This window comes from Nuphar pumila, chromosome 16, assembly GCF_984573655.1.
Source record: "Nuphar pumila chromosome 16, dmNupPumi1.hap1.1, whole genome shotgun sequence".
NCBI classification, from domain to species: domain Eukaryota; kingdom Viridiplantae; phylum Streptophyta; class Magnoliopsida; order Nymphaeales; family Nymphaeaceae; genus Nuphar; species Nuphar pumila.
The window spans coordinates 13,904,705-13,922,257 of record NC_143264.1 but is presented as its reverse complement, the minus strand read 5'-3'; the positions used below and the strand labels follow the sequence as shown (position 1 = coordinate 13,922,257).

Genomic DNA, 17,553 nt, shown 5'->3' with positions numbered 1-17,553 from the left:
CCATTAATCTCATTTATCGCAAAACATTTTGGCCTTTCTAAAAGTCTATAAATCTCTTTGTTTTTCATCTTTTGAAGCATCTGAATTTCTGACTCTCCAGTTTTCTCCTTTCTTTCTTCCCGGTTTGGCTTGCAGAGTTCAAGTGTGTGAGAGGTCATCTGTTCTTGCAAAGCAGTGACTCTCTTGAGGTTCAAGCCTAGTTATATCTTGGGAATTCAGTCGTAACAATAAACCCCTTTCTGCGTCTTTGAAATTCCCAGAGTGGGGCGATTGAAGTTCTAAAGATAACGATCTTAAGAACGTGCCTCTAAGCTTGAAATCTTCATTTCCTTAAATCTTTATTTGTCACCTGTTTGCAGTAACAATATGAGGTGCGATCACATTGCACACTGAGTGTGCCGCTGCACCTAACTGCCTTCTACGTGCTGTTAGGTCCCACAATTGATAGGCTGTCCACTAAAGATTGGGGTGACCAGGTGTGTGAAATGTGATTGCACCTGGTTGGGAACCATCAAAGGTGTTCTCTCTCTCTCTCTCTCTCTCTCTCTCTCTCTCTCTCTCTCTCTCTCTCTCTCCCCGTGTGGAATAAAATCCTTAAGATTTTCTCACTTGGATAATCCAATATTGAAACATTTTAAGATTACAGACAACCAATATTGAAACATTTCAAGACATCTTTATAAATCCAAGACAAATCATTCATGCGTCTGGTACCCTGGACCCTGGTAAATAAATCACAAAAACCAATGTCAACCAAATGCCTTCTCTTTCAGGTTTAACCGAATGTCATTGCCATTATTTCTTTATTAGTACAAATCAAGCTTCCATATGACCCGTGTTCAACCCTACTGATTAAAGCTAAAGGGTTGCATAACTACATACAAAACTTAATCAAGACTACACACAAGAAGGTGGCACCTGTGTGCCAGTAGAGACTCCAATAACATTAACGCACGTAGAAATGGCGTGTCCTCCTTGTCCATTATACTTCAAATTGATGTCACTAAGCTCAACGCCCTCACAGGGAAATTCCTTGCTGCACACGAGCTTTACAGCTACTTGTGATGCTGATGTTCCTTGCACATTCTTAAAATTTACGTTGCTGATCTTCAGCTTTGATGGGGCTCCCTGTTTCACAGCAAGGAAACAGAAAGGAAAATTAAAGTCCACGGTTGGGGCACATAAGGTTGGTTGGCCGTGTCCTCAACCCGGAGTTTTACCTCGCAGGGAGACAGGCCCATTAAGTGAACCAGTCCACCCCATGATCAGATCCTGATATGGAGATGGACCTGGATAATTAGCAAATAATTACGAGGGCTGACGTTCTCGTTTGCCCTGTTCAGTGTTGGCATGCATCATCTAGAAATTCATTATTTATTTATTTGATTAAAGCACAAAAAAAGATTGGCCTGTGAGACAAGTTAAAAGTCGCCCACCTGTCCAGGGCATGAATTGTAAGGGCAATACTCTTGGTCGATGATGATGGGATTGTAGACGTTCTTCATAACTATATCTTGGAACGTGAAATTTTTGGCATAGAGTGCATTTGATCCTGCAGGCCAGGTCTTGATTCTCAAGCCATTTGTGGTGTCGCTAATGGTACAATTCTTTACTGTCAAACCACTCACGTCTTTCTCATTTGGAGACCTCCCAAGGCTTCCGACGCTGCCAAAGTTTATATAATTCTCAAAATTCATATAAAAGATGATGACGTGAAAGGATCAGAAGCAACTAATAAATTTGAAATTGGTTGCTTGCAAATAGCGTTCTACTAGTTCTGGGAGTGCCCTTGTTGTTGAAGTTGGTTGCAAATAGCAACTACCTACCCTGTGTGATTTCTTCACTTATCTGTATAATACTATCTTACAATTACCTGATGCCATGGCCTGGTCCACATAAAACATTGGAGATGGTCAGTTGGCTGCTACCAGCTCCAATGGATATGCAATCATCACCGGTGCCAATGGAAGATCTAGAGATACTGATCCCAGTGGAATCCGCAATATGGATGCCGTCAGTATTTGGGCTGTCACTTGGCGCTGATATCTTTAGATGATGGGCCTTGATGTTTTCCGAGGCAAAGATATGCATGTGAAAGGACTTGCTATCCACTGAAGATATACGCCGTATAGTTGAGTTGGTGAGAAAACTGAAGTTTAGAGACTGTTGGAACATTCAAAAGAAGGCACAATAACTGAATTAAGCTATCAAATCATAAGTACTTGTAAGTGATTCCGAGATAATAATCCCATCTTACCGTTGGTTGGAACTTGCATTTGGCAGTTTTGGGGCACTTGTTGCTTGGCCAGGCTGATGCCCCTTGACCATCGAAAGTTCCGCCTCCGGTTAAGATCAGGCCATCAATGTACTGAAAGGATATCCAACTACCTGATGTGAATTGAGAGAGATCTGTAGGAGCTATCACCTTCCCCTTCACCTCCACTATAATAGGGTGTGCACCAGGGCAAGGGCCCTTGAACTCGATTGGGCCACTGAGAAATGTGCCTTGTGGTATCACCATGTGAGGCCGCCCATTTGATGCACAAGCAGCCCTCCATGCATCTAAAAATGCCTGAAATTCATAATAAGAGAAAATTAAATACTAGTAGTTAATTATGTCTTCTTAACCATATATTAGTAAAGCAGATTAATGTACTGCACATTTGAAAGGAATAAAATGTTCTTGTGCAAAGCCAGTCAGTCAGTGTGTCTTAGCTTGTGAACTTTTAGGTGCATATGATATGAAGAGAACATGGCAGCTTTTCCGGTGACCAACATTGGTTTTCACATTCTTAGGTGTCTCTTACCATTTGGCTATCCGACCCGTGTAATGTTGGACTCTGTTGGATATAAGCTTAGATTAATCCAATATTGATAAATCAACTCATGACGTGTCAGCCCTTAAATGGTTCTTGTAGCCATAAATTTTATATGGTTCCAGTTTAAGGGTTCTCACTAATGTCAGTATCGGAATCTGAGAATGGGCCGATTCCGATTCTCAAGTGAATCGTTCTGAATCAGCCAAAAAATAATTTAAAAATATTACGTGTCAATCAGAACATGTGGTAAAACCATTAAAATAATATTAACAAATTATTTTTAAGCTATTTTTAACATTTATTAAAAATAGCCGATTCAAGTCACTATCGTATTGATTTTCTTCCGATACGTGCACCGATACTGACAACATTGGTTCTCATGATTCATGGAGAATCTTTATTATTTGCCTTACATAGTCCTAGAAAAATCTTTAAAGTAGCCATAGCACATACCTTGCTATCATCCGTTTGGCCATCAGCCTTTGCTCCAAACTTCTTCACATTGAAGACTAGATTTCCTGAATTACTACGGGCAGCAACGCCATACGTGCAAAAAGCTAGCACTAAGCACCAGGAAGAAAAGACTCTAAAGCTCTTTTCCATCTCTTCTCTATCAACACAAACACAGGCCTGCAGCCACCTGATTCTTTCTTTGCTCACTTCACCTGTTCATGGAAATTGTGTCATTGTATGGGTATAAATAAGGAGTTGGAGGTGCAACTTCCTCTCTACCAACAACCCACTTTCCAAAATTCTAGCCATCCGCCACTCCTCACGCTGTCTGAAAATCATCTAAACAAATTGCTGGTTCCATTCCTTTAATCTTTTTTTTTTAATCTTTTTAATAGTTAGTTACCCATAAATCTCAACATGTTTAGTTTATTTCCAAATTAACTTCCCAATATATTTAGCTAATGATAGTAAATCACTAACTTCATATAACTGAACCACTATTTTTAAGAAAAGCACTCACCTTCTCTAACATCTTTCTGTTTTCTCCTTCTTTTCAAGCCATCCTGAAGAGTTGAGTGCACATGTTCGCTGACATCTCTCTCCTGCACTTTTTACTATTGGAAGCAAGGCAGCTATCTGGCAGGTGTCTAGAAAGAGCTGAGCTACTAATGTGTGAAGGAAGAGTTTCAGCTTTTCAGGAGCCAAGTTGTGGGTACTGACTGGGATATGCAGAAGCAAAGGAGGCCCTAAGCAACAAGTTTGATCAAGCTCGTTAAGCTAGATTAGGCTTGGCAAATTGAGCTCTGATTATATATATCAACTTTACGAACATTTGACTGATTGAAATAAACAATACATTAAACAATGACAATTTTTTAAATGCTTAAGCAATTTTTAAGTATTGAATATATTTTCAAGCCGATACGCACCGATACTGACAACATTGGTTCTCACGATTCAGGGAGAATCTCTTTATTATTTGCCCTAGATAGTCCTAGAAGATGCCTGACCCGACATACCCAATGACCGGATTTACTTACAATTTAGCACCCTTTAGCTCTATAACGATATATTCAGGCTGACAACACAGCAGCTTGGTGATTGCAGAGGTAAAGCATGGACTCTCGACGTATAAGAAGTTCTTGGTCATTATCCTTCAAATGGGTAGGTGGTAATTGTACTTGATTAGCTGACATTTTATGGTCTGAATAGACCATCACAACCTGGAGTGTAAATTTTGGCAATTTTTCTTATTTTTGTATTTTCTGGATAAGATTTTTTTTAGGCCCTTTCTTAGATTTGTGGGGTATGATGGTGTTCTCACACATTTTTTGAGAACAATGACTTTTATTTTGTAAAAACAATGGAGTCAAAGTTAGTTTGAACCAAGCCCGACATGTTTCAAGAGCATTGTGGGTAGTTCAAAGTTGTTTCAGGGGCATTTTGGTCACCAGTGTTGATTTTTTCTAACCCTGAGTTGATACAATGAGGTTAACTACGAGAAGGCCATTTTTGGTCATTCTCAATTGACTTAGTAGCTTGGATTGTTATTTCTAGGTTTGTGAAGGTTAGGAATGAGTCTAAGGAACCCATTTGTCCTTCTTTTGACATGCAAGGACAAATTTGTCCTTGCACTACTTGGGCTACCACCCAGTTGCACCAACCCTATCTGGGTTGACTCTGTCAAGGTCAACTGGGTTCAGCTAGGTGGCTAAACCCACTGATGCTTTGTTCAAAATCTAGATGACCTAACTGGGTTGGATCCAATGAGCCAAACTAGGGGCCTTTGTTGGGTTTGTCTGGTCAGGATCCGAGTAGTTTCTCACTGGATCCGGGTTGGACTCGGATCCACCCATTTTAATGAGAAGGAAAGGGGAGTGCACCCCTCTCACCTCTCATTTCTCCCTCTTCTCTCCTGTGTGTGTGCCCTAGCTATCCACCCTCTTTTTGCCTCCACCCTTTTTTGGAAGTAGGCAGCAGTGCACCACCACCTCCGCCGCCTTCTCCTTTTGTGCTGCCATGTTTCACATTGTGGGGGTCACCCCAGTCATGAGAAGCGAAGGAAGGACCGACCAATGTAGGCCAGTCCCTCCCCTCTCTTCTTCTTCTTCTTCTTCTCTTGTTTCTCCTTCCTCCCCCATTGTTGCATTTTTTTTCTATTTGTGTGTTTTTTTGGGCATCATCAAGAAGGAGGATGGATTGTAGAGGCGGACATGCTTCGAGAGCATGACTTGCACTAGTGGTCATTTACCTATCTGATTTTTGTGAGTGAAGGTAGGTATCGACCCCCAATCTTTGTGTTAGTGGCATGTGTTAGGCTCGTTTGAGTTGATTTATTAGAAATGTGTTGGTTTCTGTGATTTGATGTCATTGGACATTCTTTTTGAGCCATTCATTAGAAAAAATTTATATATATGGGTTGAGATTTTTCATTTTTTTATGTATAAAAAAAATATGGGTGTATTGAAATCTCTCGTAAATATACATTTTTGGTCATTTAATCAGAAAAAAAGAATATATATATATATAATGTTGTGAATATGAGTTTCCTTTAAGGCATGATTGAAGAAATTTCAGTTGCTTTGAAAATTAAGAATTTCTTTGATGTAGGATTCAAACAGTTGTCTTCTTTGTTGTATATATATATATATATATATATATATATATATATATATATATATATATATATATATATATATGTTGCTGACATGCATTTATGATGTTTGATAAAAAATTTAAAAGAAAAACGGTTGTGGCTGAGCATGTCTAATGCAATGCTACGGTGGACTCGGTATACACTGATCCACGATCCAAGATCCAAACAGATCCAAACGCACGCACGCGGAAGCTGAAGTGATGCAGAGTCCAAACAAAACTCTGGAAAACTGATTTTCGGGATCTGTGCACTCTGTTTTGACAAGGAAGATCCAAATGAAAGTTGTGCGTGATTCACACAGCTTTCCAATGAATCCAAAAATACCAGATTCAGAGCTGGAACGACCGCTCCACGGACTCGACACCAGGATTGCTAAACAAGTCCAACACAGATTATCGAAATTCAAGGGGTAGATTGTTTGAAGGGAATTTTGACCCTTCAAATATTGGATTTTGGACAAACTCACAACTGACAAAATGAAGGTCAGATTCAGACCTTTTCAGAATATTAAATATCACAATTTTTGGAATTTTTTATAATCTTATACGAATTTTTGAATTTTGGAATGGTATGAGTTATTGTTTCAGAAAATAAAATTTAAAGATTTGACAGTAGCAACAAAGATCAATAGTTTTGAAGCAACTAAGAAACGATTCAATCAAATCCAAAAACATGAAAGTTGTAGGTCTAGATTATAACTTTTCACATAATCAAAAAAATTGAAATTTCATTTAGGGAATCTCTAGATAATCAGAAAATACCAAACACTATTAAGTTGGTTCTGAACCAAACTTGTGACAGTGGATGACTATCAGTCTGAGACTTTGACAGACAGATTCAGGGGTACAAATGAATGAATCTCAAAAACCTTTCAACTACAAATTTGTAGAAAGTTGTTTTAGCTTTCCAGAAAGCTAAAGAACACAAAAATTTGTTTCGTATTGAGTCGGATACATATGTTTTATCAGAGACTCTTCTGTTATCTTGTAATAGCGTTTTGGTCTTTTTGGTAGGGACCAAGTTCATTCACACACAACAATAATCCGAAAGAACTTAAGGCCAAAGAAGACAAATTTTAACATAAAACTTTTCTAAGCATGTATTTGCAACTCTCTAATGATTCAATACAACTTAGCAACGATAAAACATGAACAATCGCAAGCAAATGCAAATCAAAGTAATAAAGGACAAGAACGAAGAACCAATTTTGATATCCAGGCTGAAATCGATAATGGTCGTCATTGGAAAGCAACCGACGCCACAAGATGAACCACGAACAGTAGGGATGGATTACCAACCATCACAAACAAGTTTGGTACAGCCACAACGATTGTAACCTCTCACAAGGTGATACACAGTTTCACCTTCTTCTCCAAGCAACCTTCCACCAAACATCCACACTCAAAAGCTTTTCTCAAGCACCAACCACACCAAAAACTTGATTTTTCTTACTCTAGAACCAGCCACATTACCAATTTCAAAAATGAAGAAGACCCCTCACCCCTGGGTCTACCTTCTTAGTTAAGGGCTTAGGTTGCTTGGGAAGAGCCACAATAAAGATACCTTGGCCTTCCCAAGCTTTGCACCAAAAATGAGTGTGGAAACCGAGATTTTGTTAAATGCTAATAACTCCACCAACAGTCCATTTTTGACTTTGGGCTGGTCAACATGAATTCAAATGAGGTTCAAGATGGACCATACCAAAGTGGTGTCACCTAGGACCCCCCTCATGAAGACAGATCAAGATCCGGATCCAAATAGGTTGCGAATTGGATCCTGCACCAACACCAAGAGAGAAGCGAATTTCTAAAAAAATAAAAACTACCCTTGGACCCCATACACCCTCTAGTACCACAAAAAGATCCTACAGGGTACCAGAACTGTAAAGTCCAAAAAAAAATGATGATGATGTTGACATGTGTCAGACACGCGCTAGGCGCATGTCGGACACGTGCCTCGGCTAGCCAACTGGCTCGGATCCAAGCCCCCGGGATCCGCGCCCTCAGCTGGCTCGGATCTGAGCTCGAGTCAGACCCGGATCTGAGACTGGGCATGACTCAGATCTGAGCCCTCGCCCGGATCGGGCTTCTCGAAGAATCGAGAAGCCCGTGCCTTGTAAAAAGGCACGGGTGCCTTGGGTGAGGGGCTAATGCCCTCACCCATTCTCTCTCTTCTCTCTGTGTTCCCCACCGCCCTCCTCTCGCTTTCTGTGGCCGTGATTGTCGGCGAGCGACGTTGCCGACCACCTCTCGTATATGCGGTTGCCGGTGAGCGACGTCGCCGACCTTCTCTTGCTGCCTGTAGCCGTGGCTGCCAGCGAGCGATGCCAATGACCACATGTTTTTCCCTTGTTGTGTGGGTGCCAGCGACCCACCACCGTCCTTTTATATTTCGGTCGACACCTCCGACGTCTTCACGCCTTTGTCTGTCTGCATTTGCCGACAACACCGAGATCATCGTCGGTGGCCTCCCTGGTAAGACCCTCCTCTCCCTATCGTCTGCCGTGTTGACAGGGGAGCTTCGCCCCCCATGTTTCCCTGTGTTTTTGGCAAAGGGCGGAGCCCCCTGCCATTGTTGTTTGACAAGGGGTTCCATCCCCCTGTCCCTCGTTGTTCGACAGGGGGCGAAGCCCTCTGCCACTGTTGTTTTGACAAGGGGCTCTGCCTTCTGTCCCTTCTTTTCTGGCAGGGGGCGGAGCCCCTTGCCACTGTTGTTTTGACAGGGGGCTCCGCCCCCCTATCCCTTGTTTTCCGGCAGGGGGTGGAGCCCCCTGCCACCATTGTTTCGACAGGGGGATCTGTCCCCCTGTCTCTTGTTGTCCGACAGGAGGCGGAGCCCCTTGCCACTATTGTTTTGACAAGGGGCTCCGCCCCCTATCCCTTGTTTTCCGGTAGGGGGCGGAGCCCCCTGCCACTGTTGTTTCGACAGGGGGCTCCGCCCCCTGTCCCTTGTTTTCCGACAGGGGGCGGATCCCCTTGCCACTGTTGTTTCGACAAGGGGCTCCGTCCCCCTGTCCCTCATTTTCCGGTAGGGGGCGGAGCCCCCTTCCACTGTTGTTTCGACAGGGGGCTCCGCCCCCTGCCACTGTTGTTTCGACAGGGGGCTCCGTCACCCTGACCCTCATTTTTCGGTAGGGGGCGGAGCCCCCTGCCACTGTTGTTTTGACAGGGGGTTCCGTCCCCCTCTCCCTCGTTTTTCTGTAGGGGGAGGAGCCCCCTGTCACTGTTGTTTCGACAGGGGGCTCCGGCCCCTGTCCCTTGTTTTCCGGCAAGGGGCGGAGCCCCCTGCCACTGTTGTTTCGACAGGAGGCTCCGTCCCCTGTCCCTCGTTTTTCGGTAGGGGGCGGAGCCCCCTGCCACTGTTGTTTCGACAGGAGGCTCCGTCCCCCTGTCCCTCATTTTCTGGCAAGGGGCGGAGCCCCCTGCCACTGTTGTTTCGACAGGGGGCTTCGTCCCCCTGTCCCTCATTTTTCGGCAGGGGGGCGGAGCCCTTAGCCACTGTTGTTTCGACAGGGGGCTCCATCCCCCTGTCCCTCATTTTTTTTTGGCAAGGGGCGGAGCCCCTGCCATCTGCCTAGCCGACATGGAGCGAAGCTCCTGTCACTTGCTTTGTTGTTCGACAGGAACTGTTTTCCAATCCCACTTTCGTAGCTACGTCTTTGCCTCATCTTTGTTCTTGCACGCTAACTCTTAACGCTTGCAGGTTGCACGACGGAGCGCACACATGTCTCGTGGCCTGAGACCGTTCGTACATACACCCGCAGGCGTTTGGGAGACTGCAGCCCTCCAAGGTAGAGGAAAGTTGCGTGGAAGGACTTTTGAATGAACAAAACTAAAACTAAAGAAAAGATAAACAAACGAGAGAACAATTATATATGTATATACATAAGTTATATATGTATGTTCTTTTAATTCAAGGACGCGGTTTCGCGATCCTTGTCCTGGGACTTTACTTTCTGTCTTTTGATTCAAGGACGCGGTTTCGCGATCCTTGTCCTGTTTACGTTTTTGTACTTTATTTTTGTTGCCTCGCGCTCTATGCGCCTTGGTCTTGTGTTTGACCTGCTTGTTGTTTATACTCTTACTGCTTTACTTCTTGTCTGCGTTATATAAATTGCGATCATGCTATTGTTCTATTTTGCAGGTATCTTTAGAGATTGCTGGCAGTTTTTGAGCTTGTTTTGAGTGCTTCCTTGTGGTTCGTGGCTATCAGCCTGGCCGCATCTCTTGGCAATAATATGTGATGCTACGATGAGTAGCACAAGATGGATAGGCTTTATGGTGTGCGAGAAAGCATAATTGTGGACATTGCATTAAATGATAATCATGCGCCTTCACAGGCAAGATGCTCGAGTGGGTCGAATCGATCAGAGCATGTAGAGCAAGGCGATGATGAAGAAAAACTCCTCATCATGCTTGTTCGGGACGGTTCATCAAGAGAGCGGATGGATGGTACAAAACCTCCGATAGACAAGCCATTAATGGCTATTACGGGCAAAGGTCCGACCTCCCCAGTCATCAGAGTTAGGGGAAATGGCGTTACCATAAGTATCCTAGGTGGTAGTCGCCCGGCACTTCTGCAGAAGTTGGATGCATCCTTGGGCCCTGTTTTGCCTTTGGGAACTTACTCTCTTGGCCACTGGTCGTTCCCTTGGGAGCGGACTCAGTCAGTCCTTCAGGGTATGATAAAAGACATAGCATAATGAACCCCCGAATGGATTTTGACTGTTTCTACATTTTATACATTGTGCGTACCCACAATGATCAGATAATAATCAGAATACAATATGGCATGCTCACAGTTGTTCTTCGTTCTTGCGTTTGACTGCCTGTTTTACCTTGCCACTAGCTTGCTTGAGCTCATGATGATATACTTATTGGTTTTGCTTTTCACTTGTTTACTGCCTATTGTATCAGTTTCTATCTGCTTAGATTTGAGCATGCTTTAGCTTAGTTGTTGTTCATTTTATTCTTTTCGCGCACGTACCAGTTTTCAGGACTAACCCCATTTTTATGGGTATAGGTGAGAGGTAGGCTCTCCTGACAGGCGGCGGTGCAATGCTACATGATCCAAGCTTCACCTCTCTCGGCGTTCTGGCTGCTTCTCTTTTGGGGGTTTTTGTACTTATGTTGATAAGGGTGGATGATTTCCCCCTGTTTTGTACAAACTAAACCTTTTTGTATATAAAATCTTTTCTATCTTTCGTTAATTGCTTGGTTCAGTTAGGGAATGGGTTTTATTGGGTTCCTTGCTAACATGCTCAAAAGAATTGACTTCTGCGTGTAACTAAAAACAATTGGTATCCTAAAAAAAATATTTGTTGCAAACTCTAGCTTTCAAAGGAAAATATTATGTAAATCTTCATTTTTCAAGTCTACTTTTGGGGCGTTACAACTTTTGGTATCATAGTCAGAACGAGAAAGGTTGAGCTTCGATCATTAAGCGTTTCACTGCACTATAAGTAGACCTTTGTTATCTTTTAATTTTTAAAGTTGATAAAATAATGTATTGTTTTTTTTCGTAATGAGTGTTGTTGTGTGATGGACCCGTCAGCTGGTCCTAGTGGCTTCCATAGTAGAGGTGCACGTAGAATGTGTGCACGTTTGGTTAGAGGTAGTGGCCTCTTTATAGGAAGAGGAGGACGTAGGGGGTCCTCGGAAGATTGTTGGGCTAATCGCTCACCCCCACCGACCTTCACGGACCAGGCTGGTTGTCCGTTGTCGCCAGACTTTCAGATACCATTAGCAGCAACATGGTCTTCAGTTTATGTTCGGATGGGTGGGTGTATACCTATGCAAGTTCGAGTGAATCGTCAGGCTACGCCAAAAGCATTCGAGAGCGATAATCCTATTGAGGTCCCGATAGTGTCTTCTGTGGGGATTTGGGGCACACTTTAGACTCCTGTCTCCTTAAGGTGGAGCACGATATGGTTTTTGCGGCTCAGGCTCGTTAGACTATACGCCTTCGACACCGATGTACAAAGTGGATGTTCCCTCCGATGAGCCACTCCCTTTCACACCTCAACGCAGGTTTAGGCGCACAGGCAATAACAGGGAATACCTTCGACAATTCGATCGTCCCTAGAGGGCGGTGATGTTTGCATAATTTTGTTAAATCTTGTAAGGGAGTCTGCGAACTCCCAGTGCAGATAGGTTCTTTTTGGCTTGTACACCAGCATCGCTGGGATTTTGTATATGTATTGACGTGCGGATTTATAAAATATTTTGTTTTTCTTAATATTTTTAGTGCATTCTGACTCGTACTTTTTGTTTATGGTTAAGGATGGCGTGACAACCGAGCGAGGATTTGATTGGAGATGGGATCGAGCGCAAGGGATTCATTATGGATTCCCTCAATGCGTTAGCAGAGGCAATCCGAAGTCAGGGTACTGCGCAGTGGGAGCAGGCTCCTCCGGAGCAGAGGGTTACCTTTGAGAAATTCTTGAAGTTGGATCCTCCAACTTTCTTCAGTGGTGTAGACCCCGACGCAGCAGAGTACTGGGTTAGTGAGATAGAGCAAGTTTTTGAGGTCCTTTCAGTCCCCGATGAGAAGAAGACTTTGTTCGGGTCTTTTCGACTAAAGGATGCGGCACGTATTTGGTGGGACACCACTAGAAAGATGTGATTCCTGAGTTTGGGTGTAGTGCCTTGGGAGACTTTCAAAAAGGCGTTTCTCGATAACTATTTTCCCCCGCATATGAGGGAGAAAAAGAAGATTGAGTTCTTGAAGCTTTGTCAGGGCAACCTAACCTTGAGCGAGTACATGGTGAAATTTCAGCAGTTGGAGCGTCACTGCCCCAACCTGTTTAAAGATGAGTGTGAGTGCGCGCGGAAGTTCATTAGAGGTCTGAAGGAAGGGCTCAGACCTAAGGTTCTCACCAGTATGCCTGCAACCTTCCCTGCGGCTGTAGAAACAGCCGCCTTTCTCAATGAGGACTGGGAGCATACCAGGAGCACTCAGCCCAAGAGGCCACCTGTAGCAGGTGTCGATCGGAAGAAGGTTCAGCCCCGCACTCAATTTAAGCAACTGTTCCTACCTGTCAAGATCGAAGAAAGTCAGCAATCGGTTTTGCTCGTTAAGATCAAGGAGGCGAAGCAGTCGGGCCCTCTAGACAAGAGGCAGCGAAACCAGTATCGTCCACCGCCACGACAGCCTCCCAGAGGCACCTGCAGAAGGTGTGGCGGATCACATGTTGGTCAGCTCTGTCCTCGTGAGACAGGTGGCTGTTTATATTGTGGAAAGATGGGCCACTATATTCGAGACTGTCGCAAGAAAGCGGCAGACGACTTTAGGCAAGCCAGCAGTGCGCCCCAACTTCCCCAATTGCAGCAACAGACACCGCAGCTGATGCAATCGGAGCAACCACAGACTAGTGGTGCAAAGAGAGCACCGGGACGAGTCTATGTTGCCACTGTGGAGCAATTGACGAAGGGGGATCTCGTGCAAGGTACGATTTTAGTTGCTGATCGCGCAGCTTTTGTTTTTTTTTATTGTGGTGCCACTCATACGTTTATATCTACAAGTTTTGTTGCACAATTGCGATTACCCGTGTCTCGGTTAAACTCTGCCTTAGACGTATACAATCCCATTGGGAAAAATACGGTTTGCGCCACCTACTTGCCAGAATTAGACGTGATTGTTGCAGAGCAACACTTACCTGCTTGTGCTATTTTACTCGATATGTCTGAGTTCAACGTTGTTCTGGGCATGGATTGGTTGCACAAGTACCATGCTAAGGTTTTGTGTCACGAAGGTAGAATTGTTTTGTCTCCTCCGGGCGTTCCAAGGGTGGAATTTCGAATTCCGTGATCGATACGTGAGACCAAGATGATTTCAGCGCTTAAGGCGCAGAGTTTCCTACGAAAGGGATGTTCTGCTTTTCTAGTAAGTCTTATGCAATCTGTTAAGGCACCGACTTCTCTTGGCGAGTTGGATGTGGTATGTGACTACCCAGACGTTTTTCCCCAAGAGTTGTTTGGTCTTCCTCCGCCTCGAGAGGTGGAGTTTTGTATTGTTCTATTGCCTGGTACTGCACCTATCTCAAAAGCTCCATATCGTATGGCGCCAGCGGAACTCGAGGAGCTCAAGAAGCAACTTTAGGAGCTTACGATTCAGGGGTTCATTCGCCCGAGTGTATCACCTTGGGGAGCTCCTGTTTTATTTGTCAAGAAGAAGGATGGGTCCTTGCAGTTGTGCATCGACTATCGATTGTTCAACCAGGTTACTATCAAGAATAAATATCCGCTACCACGTATTGAGGATCTATTCGACCAACTGCAGAAAGCTAGGGTCTTTTCAAAGATCGATCTTAGATCCGGATATCATCAGCTCCGGATCAAGGAGGGCGATGTTTCGAAAACGGCTTTTCGTACTCGGTACAGGCATTATGAGTTCATTGTTATGCCTTTTGGACTCACTAATGCCCTAGCGGCTTTTATGGACCTTATGAATAGGGTGTTCAGACCTTTCTTGGACACTTTTGTGATTGTGTTCATTGACGACATCCTGGTGTACTCGGAGAGTTAGGAGCAGCATCGGGAGCATCTGAGCATTGTCTTAGAAACCTTGCGAAGGGAGCGCTTGTTTGCCAAGTACTCCAAATGCGAGTTTTGGCTCGAGGAAGTGATGTTTCTGGGGCACGTCATTTTGAAGGAAGGGGTGTCCGTAGATCCTGCGAAGGTTGATGCTGTGTTGAATTGGCAACAACCGAAAAATGTGTGCGACATTCGAAGTTTTCTTGGGTTAGCTGGGTATTACCGAAGGTTTATCCAAGATTTCTCCAAGATTGCTCAGCCTATGACCAAGTTGTTGAAGAAGGAGACCAAGTTCGTTTGGGATGATAGTTGCGAGGCAAGTTTTCAGTCCTTGAAGGAGCGGCTTACTACTGCTCCTATCTTGGCCTTGCCTTCTGGTCAGGAAGGATTGGTGATTTATACTGATGCCTCAGGTACGGGCCTCGGTGGTGTCCTTATGCAAAATGGTCGGGTGATTGCGTATGCCTCTCGTCAGCTCAAACCACATGAGAAAAATTATCTGACTCACGATTTAGAATTGGCTGTCGTAGTCTTTGCATTGAAAATATGGCGACATTACCTATATGGTGTGCAGTTCGAGGCTTTCACTGACCATCAGAGCCTCAAATACCTTTTCTCTCAAAAGGAGCTAAATATGCGTCAACGACGATGGCTCGAATTTCTTAAGGACTACAATTTCTCTCTCTCCTACCATCCGGGAAAGGCGAATATTGTCGCAGATTCTCTTAGCCGCAAGACTTCAGAGACCTTGGTCAACACGTTAGCTGCTGTTTGGAGGATGATCGAGGCCTTTGTCTTGTGGAAACCTTTCGTTTCCTCCGCAGGTTCGTTATGTTTGTCTAATCTCGTGGTTCAACCGATTTTGTTCGCCAGGATTATTGCCAGACAGAGGGATGATCGACTCTACGAAAGGCTGAAGGCAAGAGCGACTCGGAATGATACTCCTTTTCGTCTGAGGGAAGATGGTAGTATTTGGTTCAAAAACCGTCTTTGGGTCCCTAGTGACCCTGTTTTGAAGAAAGAGATCTTGACCGAAGCACATGGATCTAGGTATACCATCCATCCAGGTGGTACAAAAATGTTCAAGGATTTGCAGTGGAATTACTGGTGGAGCGGCATGAAGCGGGAGGTAGCGGAGTTTGTTTCCAGATGTTTGACTTGTCAGCAGGTCAAGATCGAGCACCAACGGCCAGGTGGGGTCATGCAGCAGATCGAGATCCCGCTATGGAAGTGGGAAGATATTACTATGGATTTCATTGTCGGTCTACCGAGGACCAGGAGAAAGCACGACGCAATTTGGGTGATTGTGGATCGACTCACCAAATCGGCGCATTTTCTGCCTTATCGTTTAGGTCAGTCAGCGGACAACCTAGCAGATTTGTATATCCACGAGATCGTACGATTGCACGGTGTGCCAGCATCTATTATATCCGATCGTGATCCAAGGTTCACCTCAAGATTTTGGGGACAACTTCAGCAAGCTTTGGGCACCAAGCTAAAGTTTAGCACTGCCTTCCATCCTCAGACCGATGGACAATCTGAGTTTACGATCCAGACTCTAGAAGACATGCTGTGAGCCTGTATGATAGACTGGAAAGGGGAATGGGATTCCCACCTCAGTTTAGCGAAATTTGCATATAACAATAGCTTCCACGCCAGTATCGGCATGGCTCCTTACGAAGCCTTGTATAGAAGGCCTTGTCGAGCACCAGTGTACTGGGATGAGGTGGGTGAGCGAAGGCTTGATTCAGCCATCGTGCTTTAGCACTATACGCAGCAGATACATCGAATTCGGGAACGGCTTCACACAGCGCAGAGTCGACAGAAGAGTTATGCTGATCATCGTCGTCGCGAACTTTCTTTCGCTGTTGGAGATATGGTGTTTGTTAAAGTATCTCCGACAAAAAGTGTTTTTCGATTCGGGAAGAAGGGAAAGTTAAGTCCCAGATATGTTGGGCCTTTTGAGATTTTGGGACGGGTTGGTGAGGCAGCCTATTGTGTGGCATTACCTCCTCAATATGCCCAGATTCACAACGTTTTTTATGTGTCCATGCTAAGGAAGTATGTCCATGATCCATCCCACGTCATTTGTTTTGACGACGTTGATATTCGCGATGACCTGATTTTCGAGGAAAGGCCGATAGAGATTGTTGATCCTCGTGAGCGAGTGACGAGATCAAGGATGATAACGTTTGTTAAGGTTCGATGGCAACACCATGGCATTGAGGAATGTACTTCGCAACCCGAGGTTGATATCAGGGAGTGATACCCTGAATTGTATTCCTAGTTTTGATCGCAATAAAATTTCGAGGACGAAATTCTTTTAAGGTGGGAAGGATGTAAAGTCCAAAAAAAAAATGATGATGACGTTGACACGTGTCAGACACGCGCTAGGCGCGTGTCAGACACGTGCCTCGGCTAGCCAGCTGGCTCGGATCCAAGCCCCAGTTGCCTCAGATCCAAGCCCCCCGGCTACCCCGGATCCGCGCCCTCAGCTAGCTCGAATCTGAGCTCGAGTCGGACCTGGATCTGAGACTGGGCATGACTCAGATCCGAGCCCTCGCCCGGATCGGGCTTCTCAAAGAATCGAGAAGCCCGTGCCTTGTAAAAAGGCACGGGTGCCTTGGGCAAGGGGCTAATGCCCTCACCCATTCTCTCACTCCTCTCTGTGTTCCCCACCGCCCTCCTCTCGCTTTCTCTGGTCGTGATTGTCGGTGAGTGACGTCGCTCACCACCTCTCGTATCTGCGGTTGCCGGTGAGCGACGTCGCCGACCTTCTCTTGTTGCCTGTAGTTGTGGCTGCCAGCGAGCGACGCCAACGACCACCTGTTTTTCCCTTGATGTGTGGGTGCCAGCGACCCACCACCGTCCTTTTTTATTTTGGTGGACACCTTCGACGTCTTCACGCCTTTGTCTCTCTGCATTCGTCGGCAACACCGAGATCATCGTTGGTGTCCTCCCTAGTAAGACCCTCCTCTCCCTCTCGTCTGCCATGTTGACAAGGGAGCTTCGCCCCCCCTGTTTCCCTGTGTTTTTGGCAAGGGGCGGAGCCCCCTGCCATTGCTGTTCAACAGGGGGTTCCGTCCCCCTG

At 45.0% G+C, this 17,553-nt stretch overlaps 2 protein-coding genes across 2 annotated transcripts; one reads left to right on the top strand and one right to left on the bottom strand.

Annotated features, from left to right (window-relative positions):
- Positions 1-897: 897 nt before the first annotated feature.
- On the bottom strand, positions 898-3,422 carry LOC149812972 (exopolygalacturonase-like). Its single transcript, XM_089991028.1, has 5 exons — positions 3,273-3,422; positions 2,258-2,572; positions 1,874-2,163; positions 1,437-1,665; positions 898-1,128 (listed from the first exon to the last, which is right to left on the bottom strand). The coding sequence occupies exons 1-5, from the start codon at positions 3,420-3,422 to the stop codon at positions 898-900; spliced, it is 1,215 nt and encodes a 404-aa protein (XP_089847154.1).
- Positions 3,423-16,338: 12,916 nt separating this feature from the next.
- LOC149812971 (uncharacterized) lies at positions 16,339-16,728 on the top strand. Its single transcript, XM_089991027.1, has one exon. The coding sequence runs from the start codon at positions 16,339-16,341 to the stop codon at positions 16,726-16,728; it is 390 nt and encodes a 129-aa protein (XP_089847153.1).
- Positions 16,729-17,553: the final 825 nt, after the last annotated feature.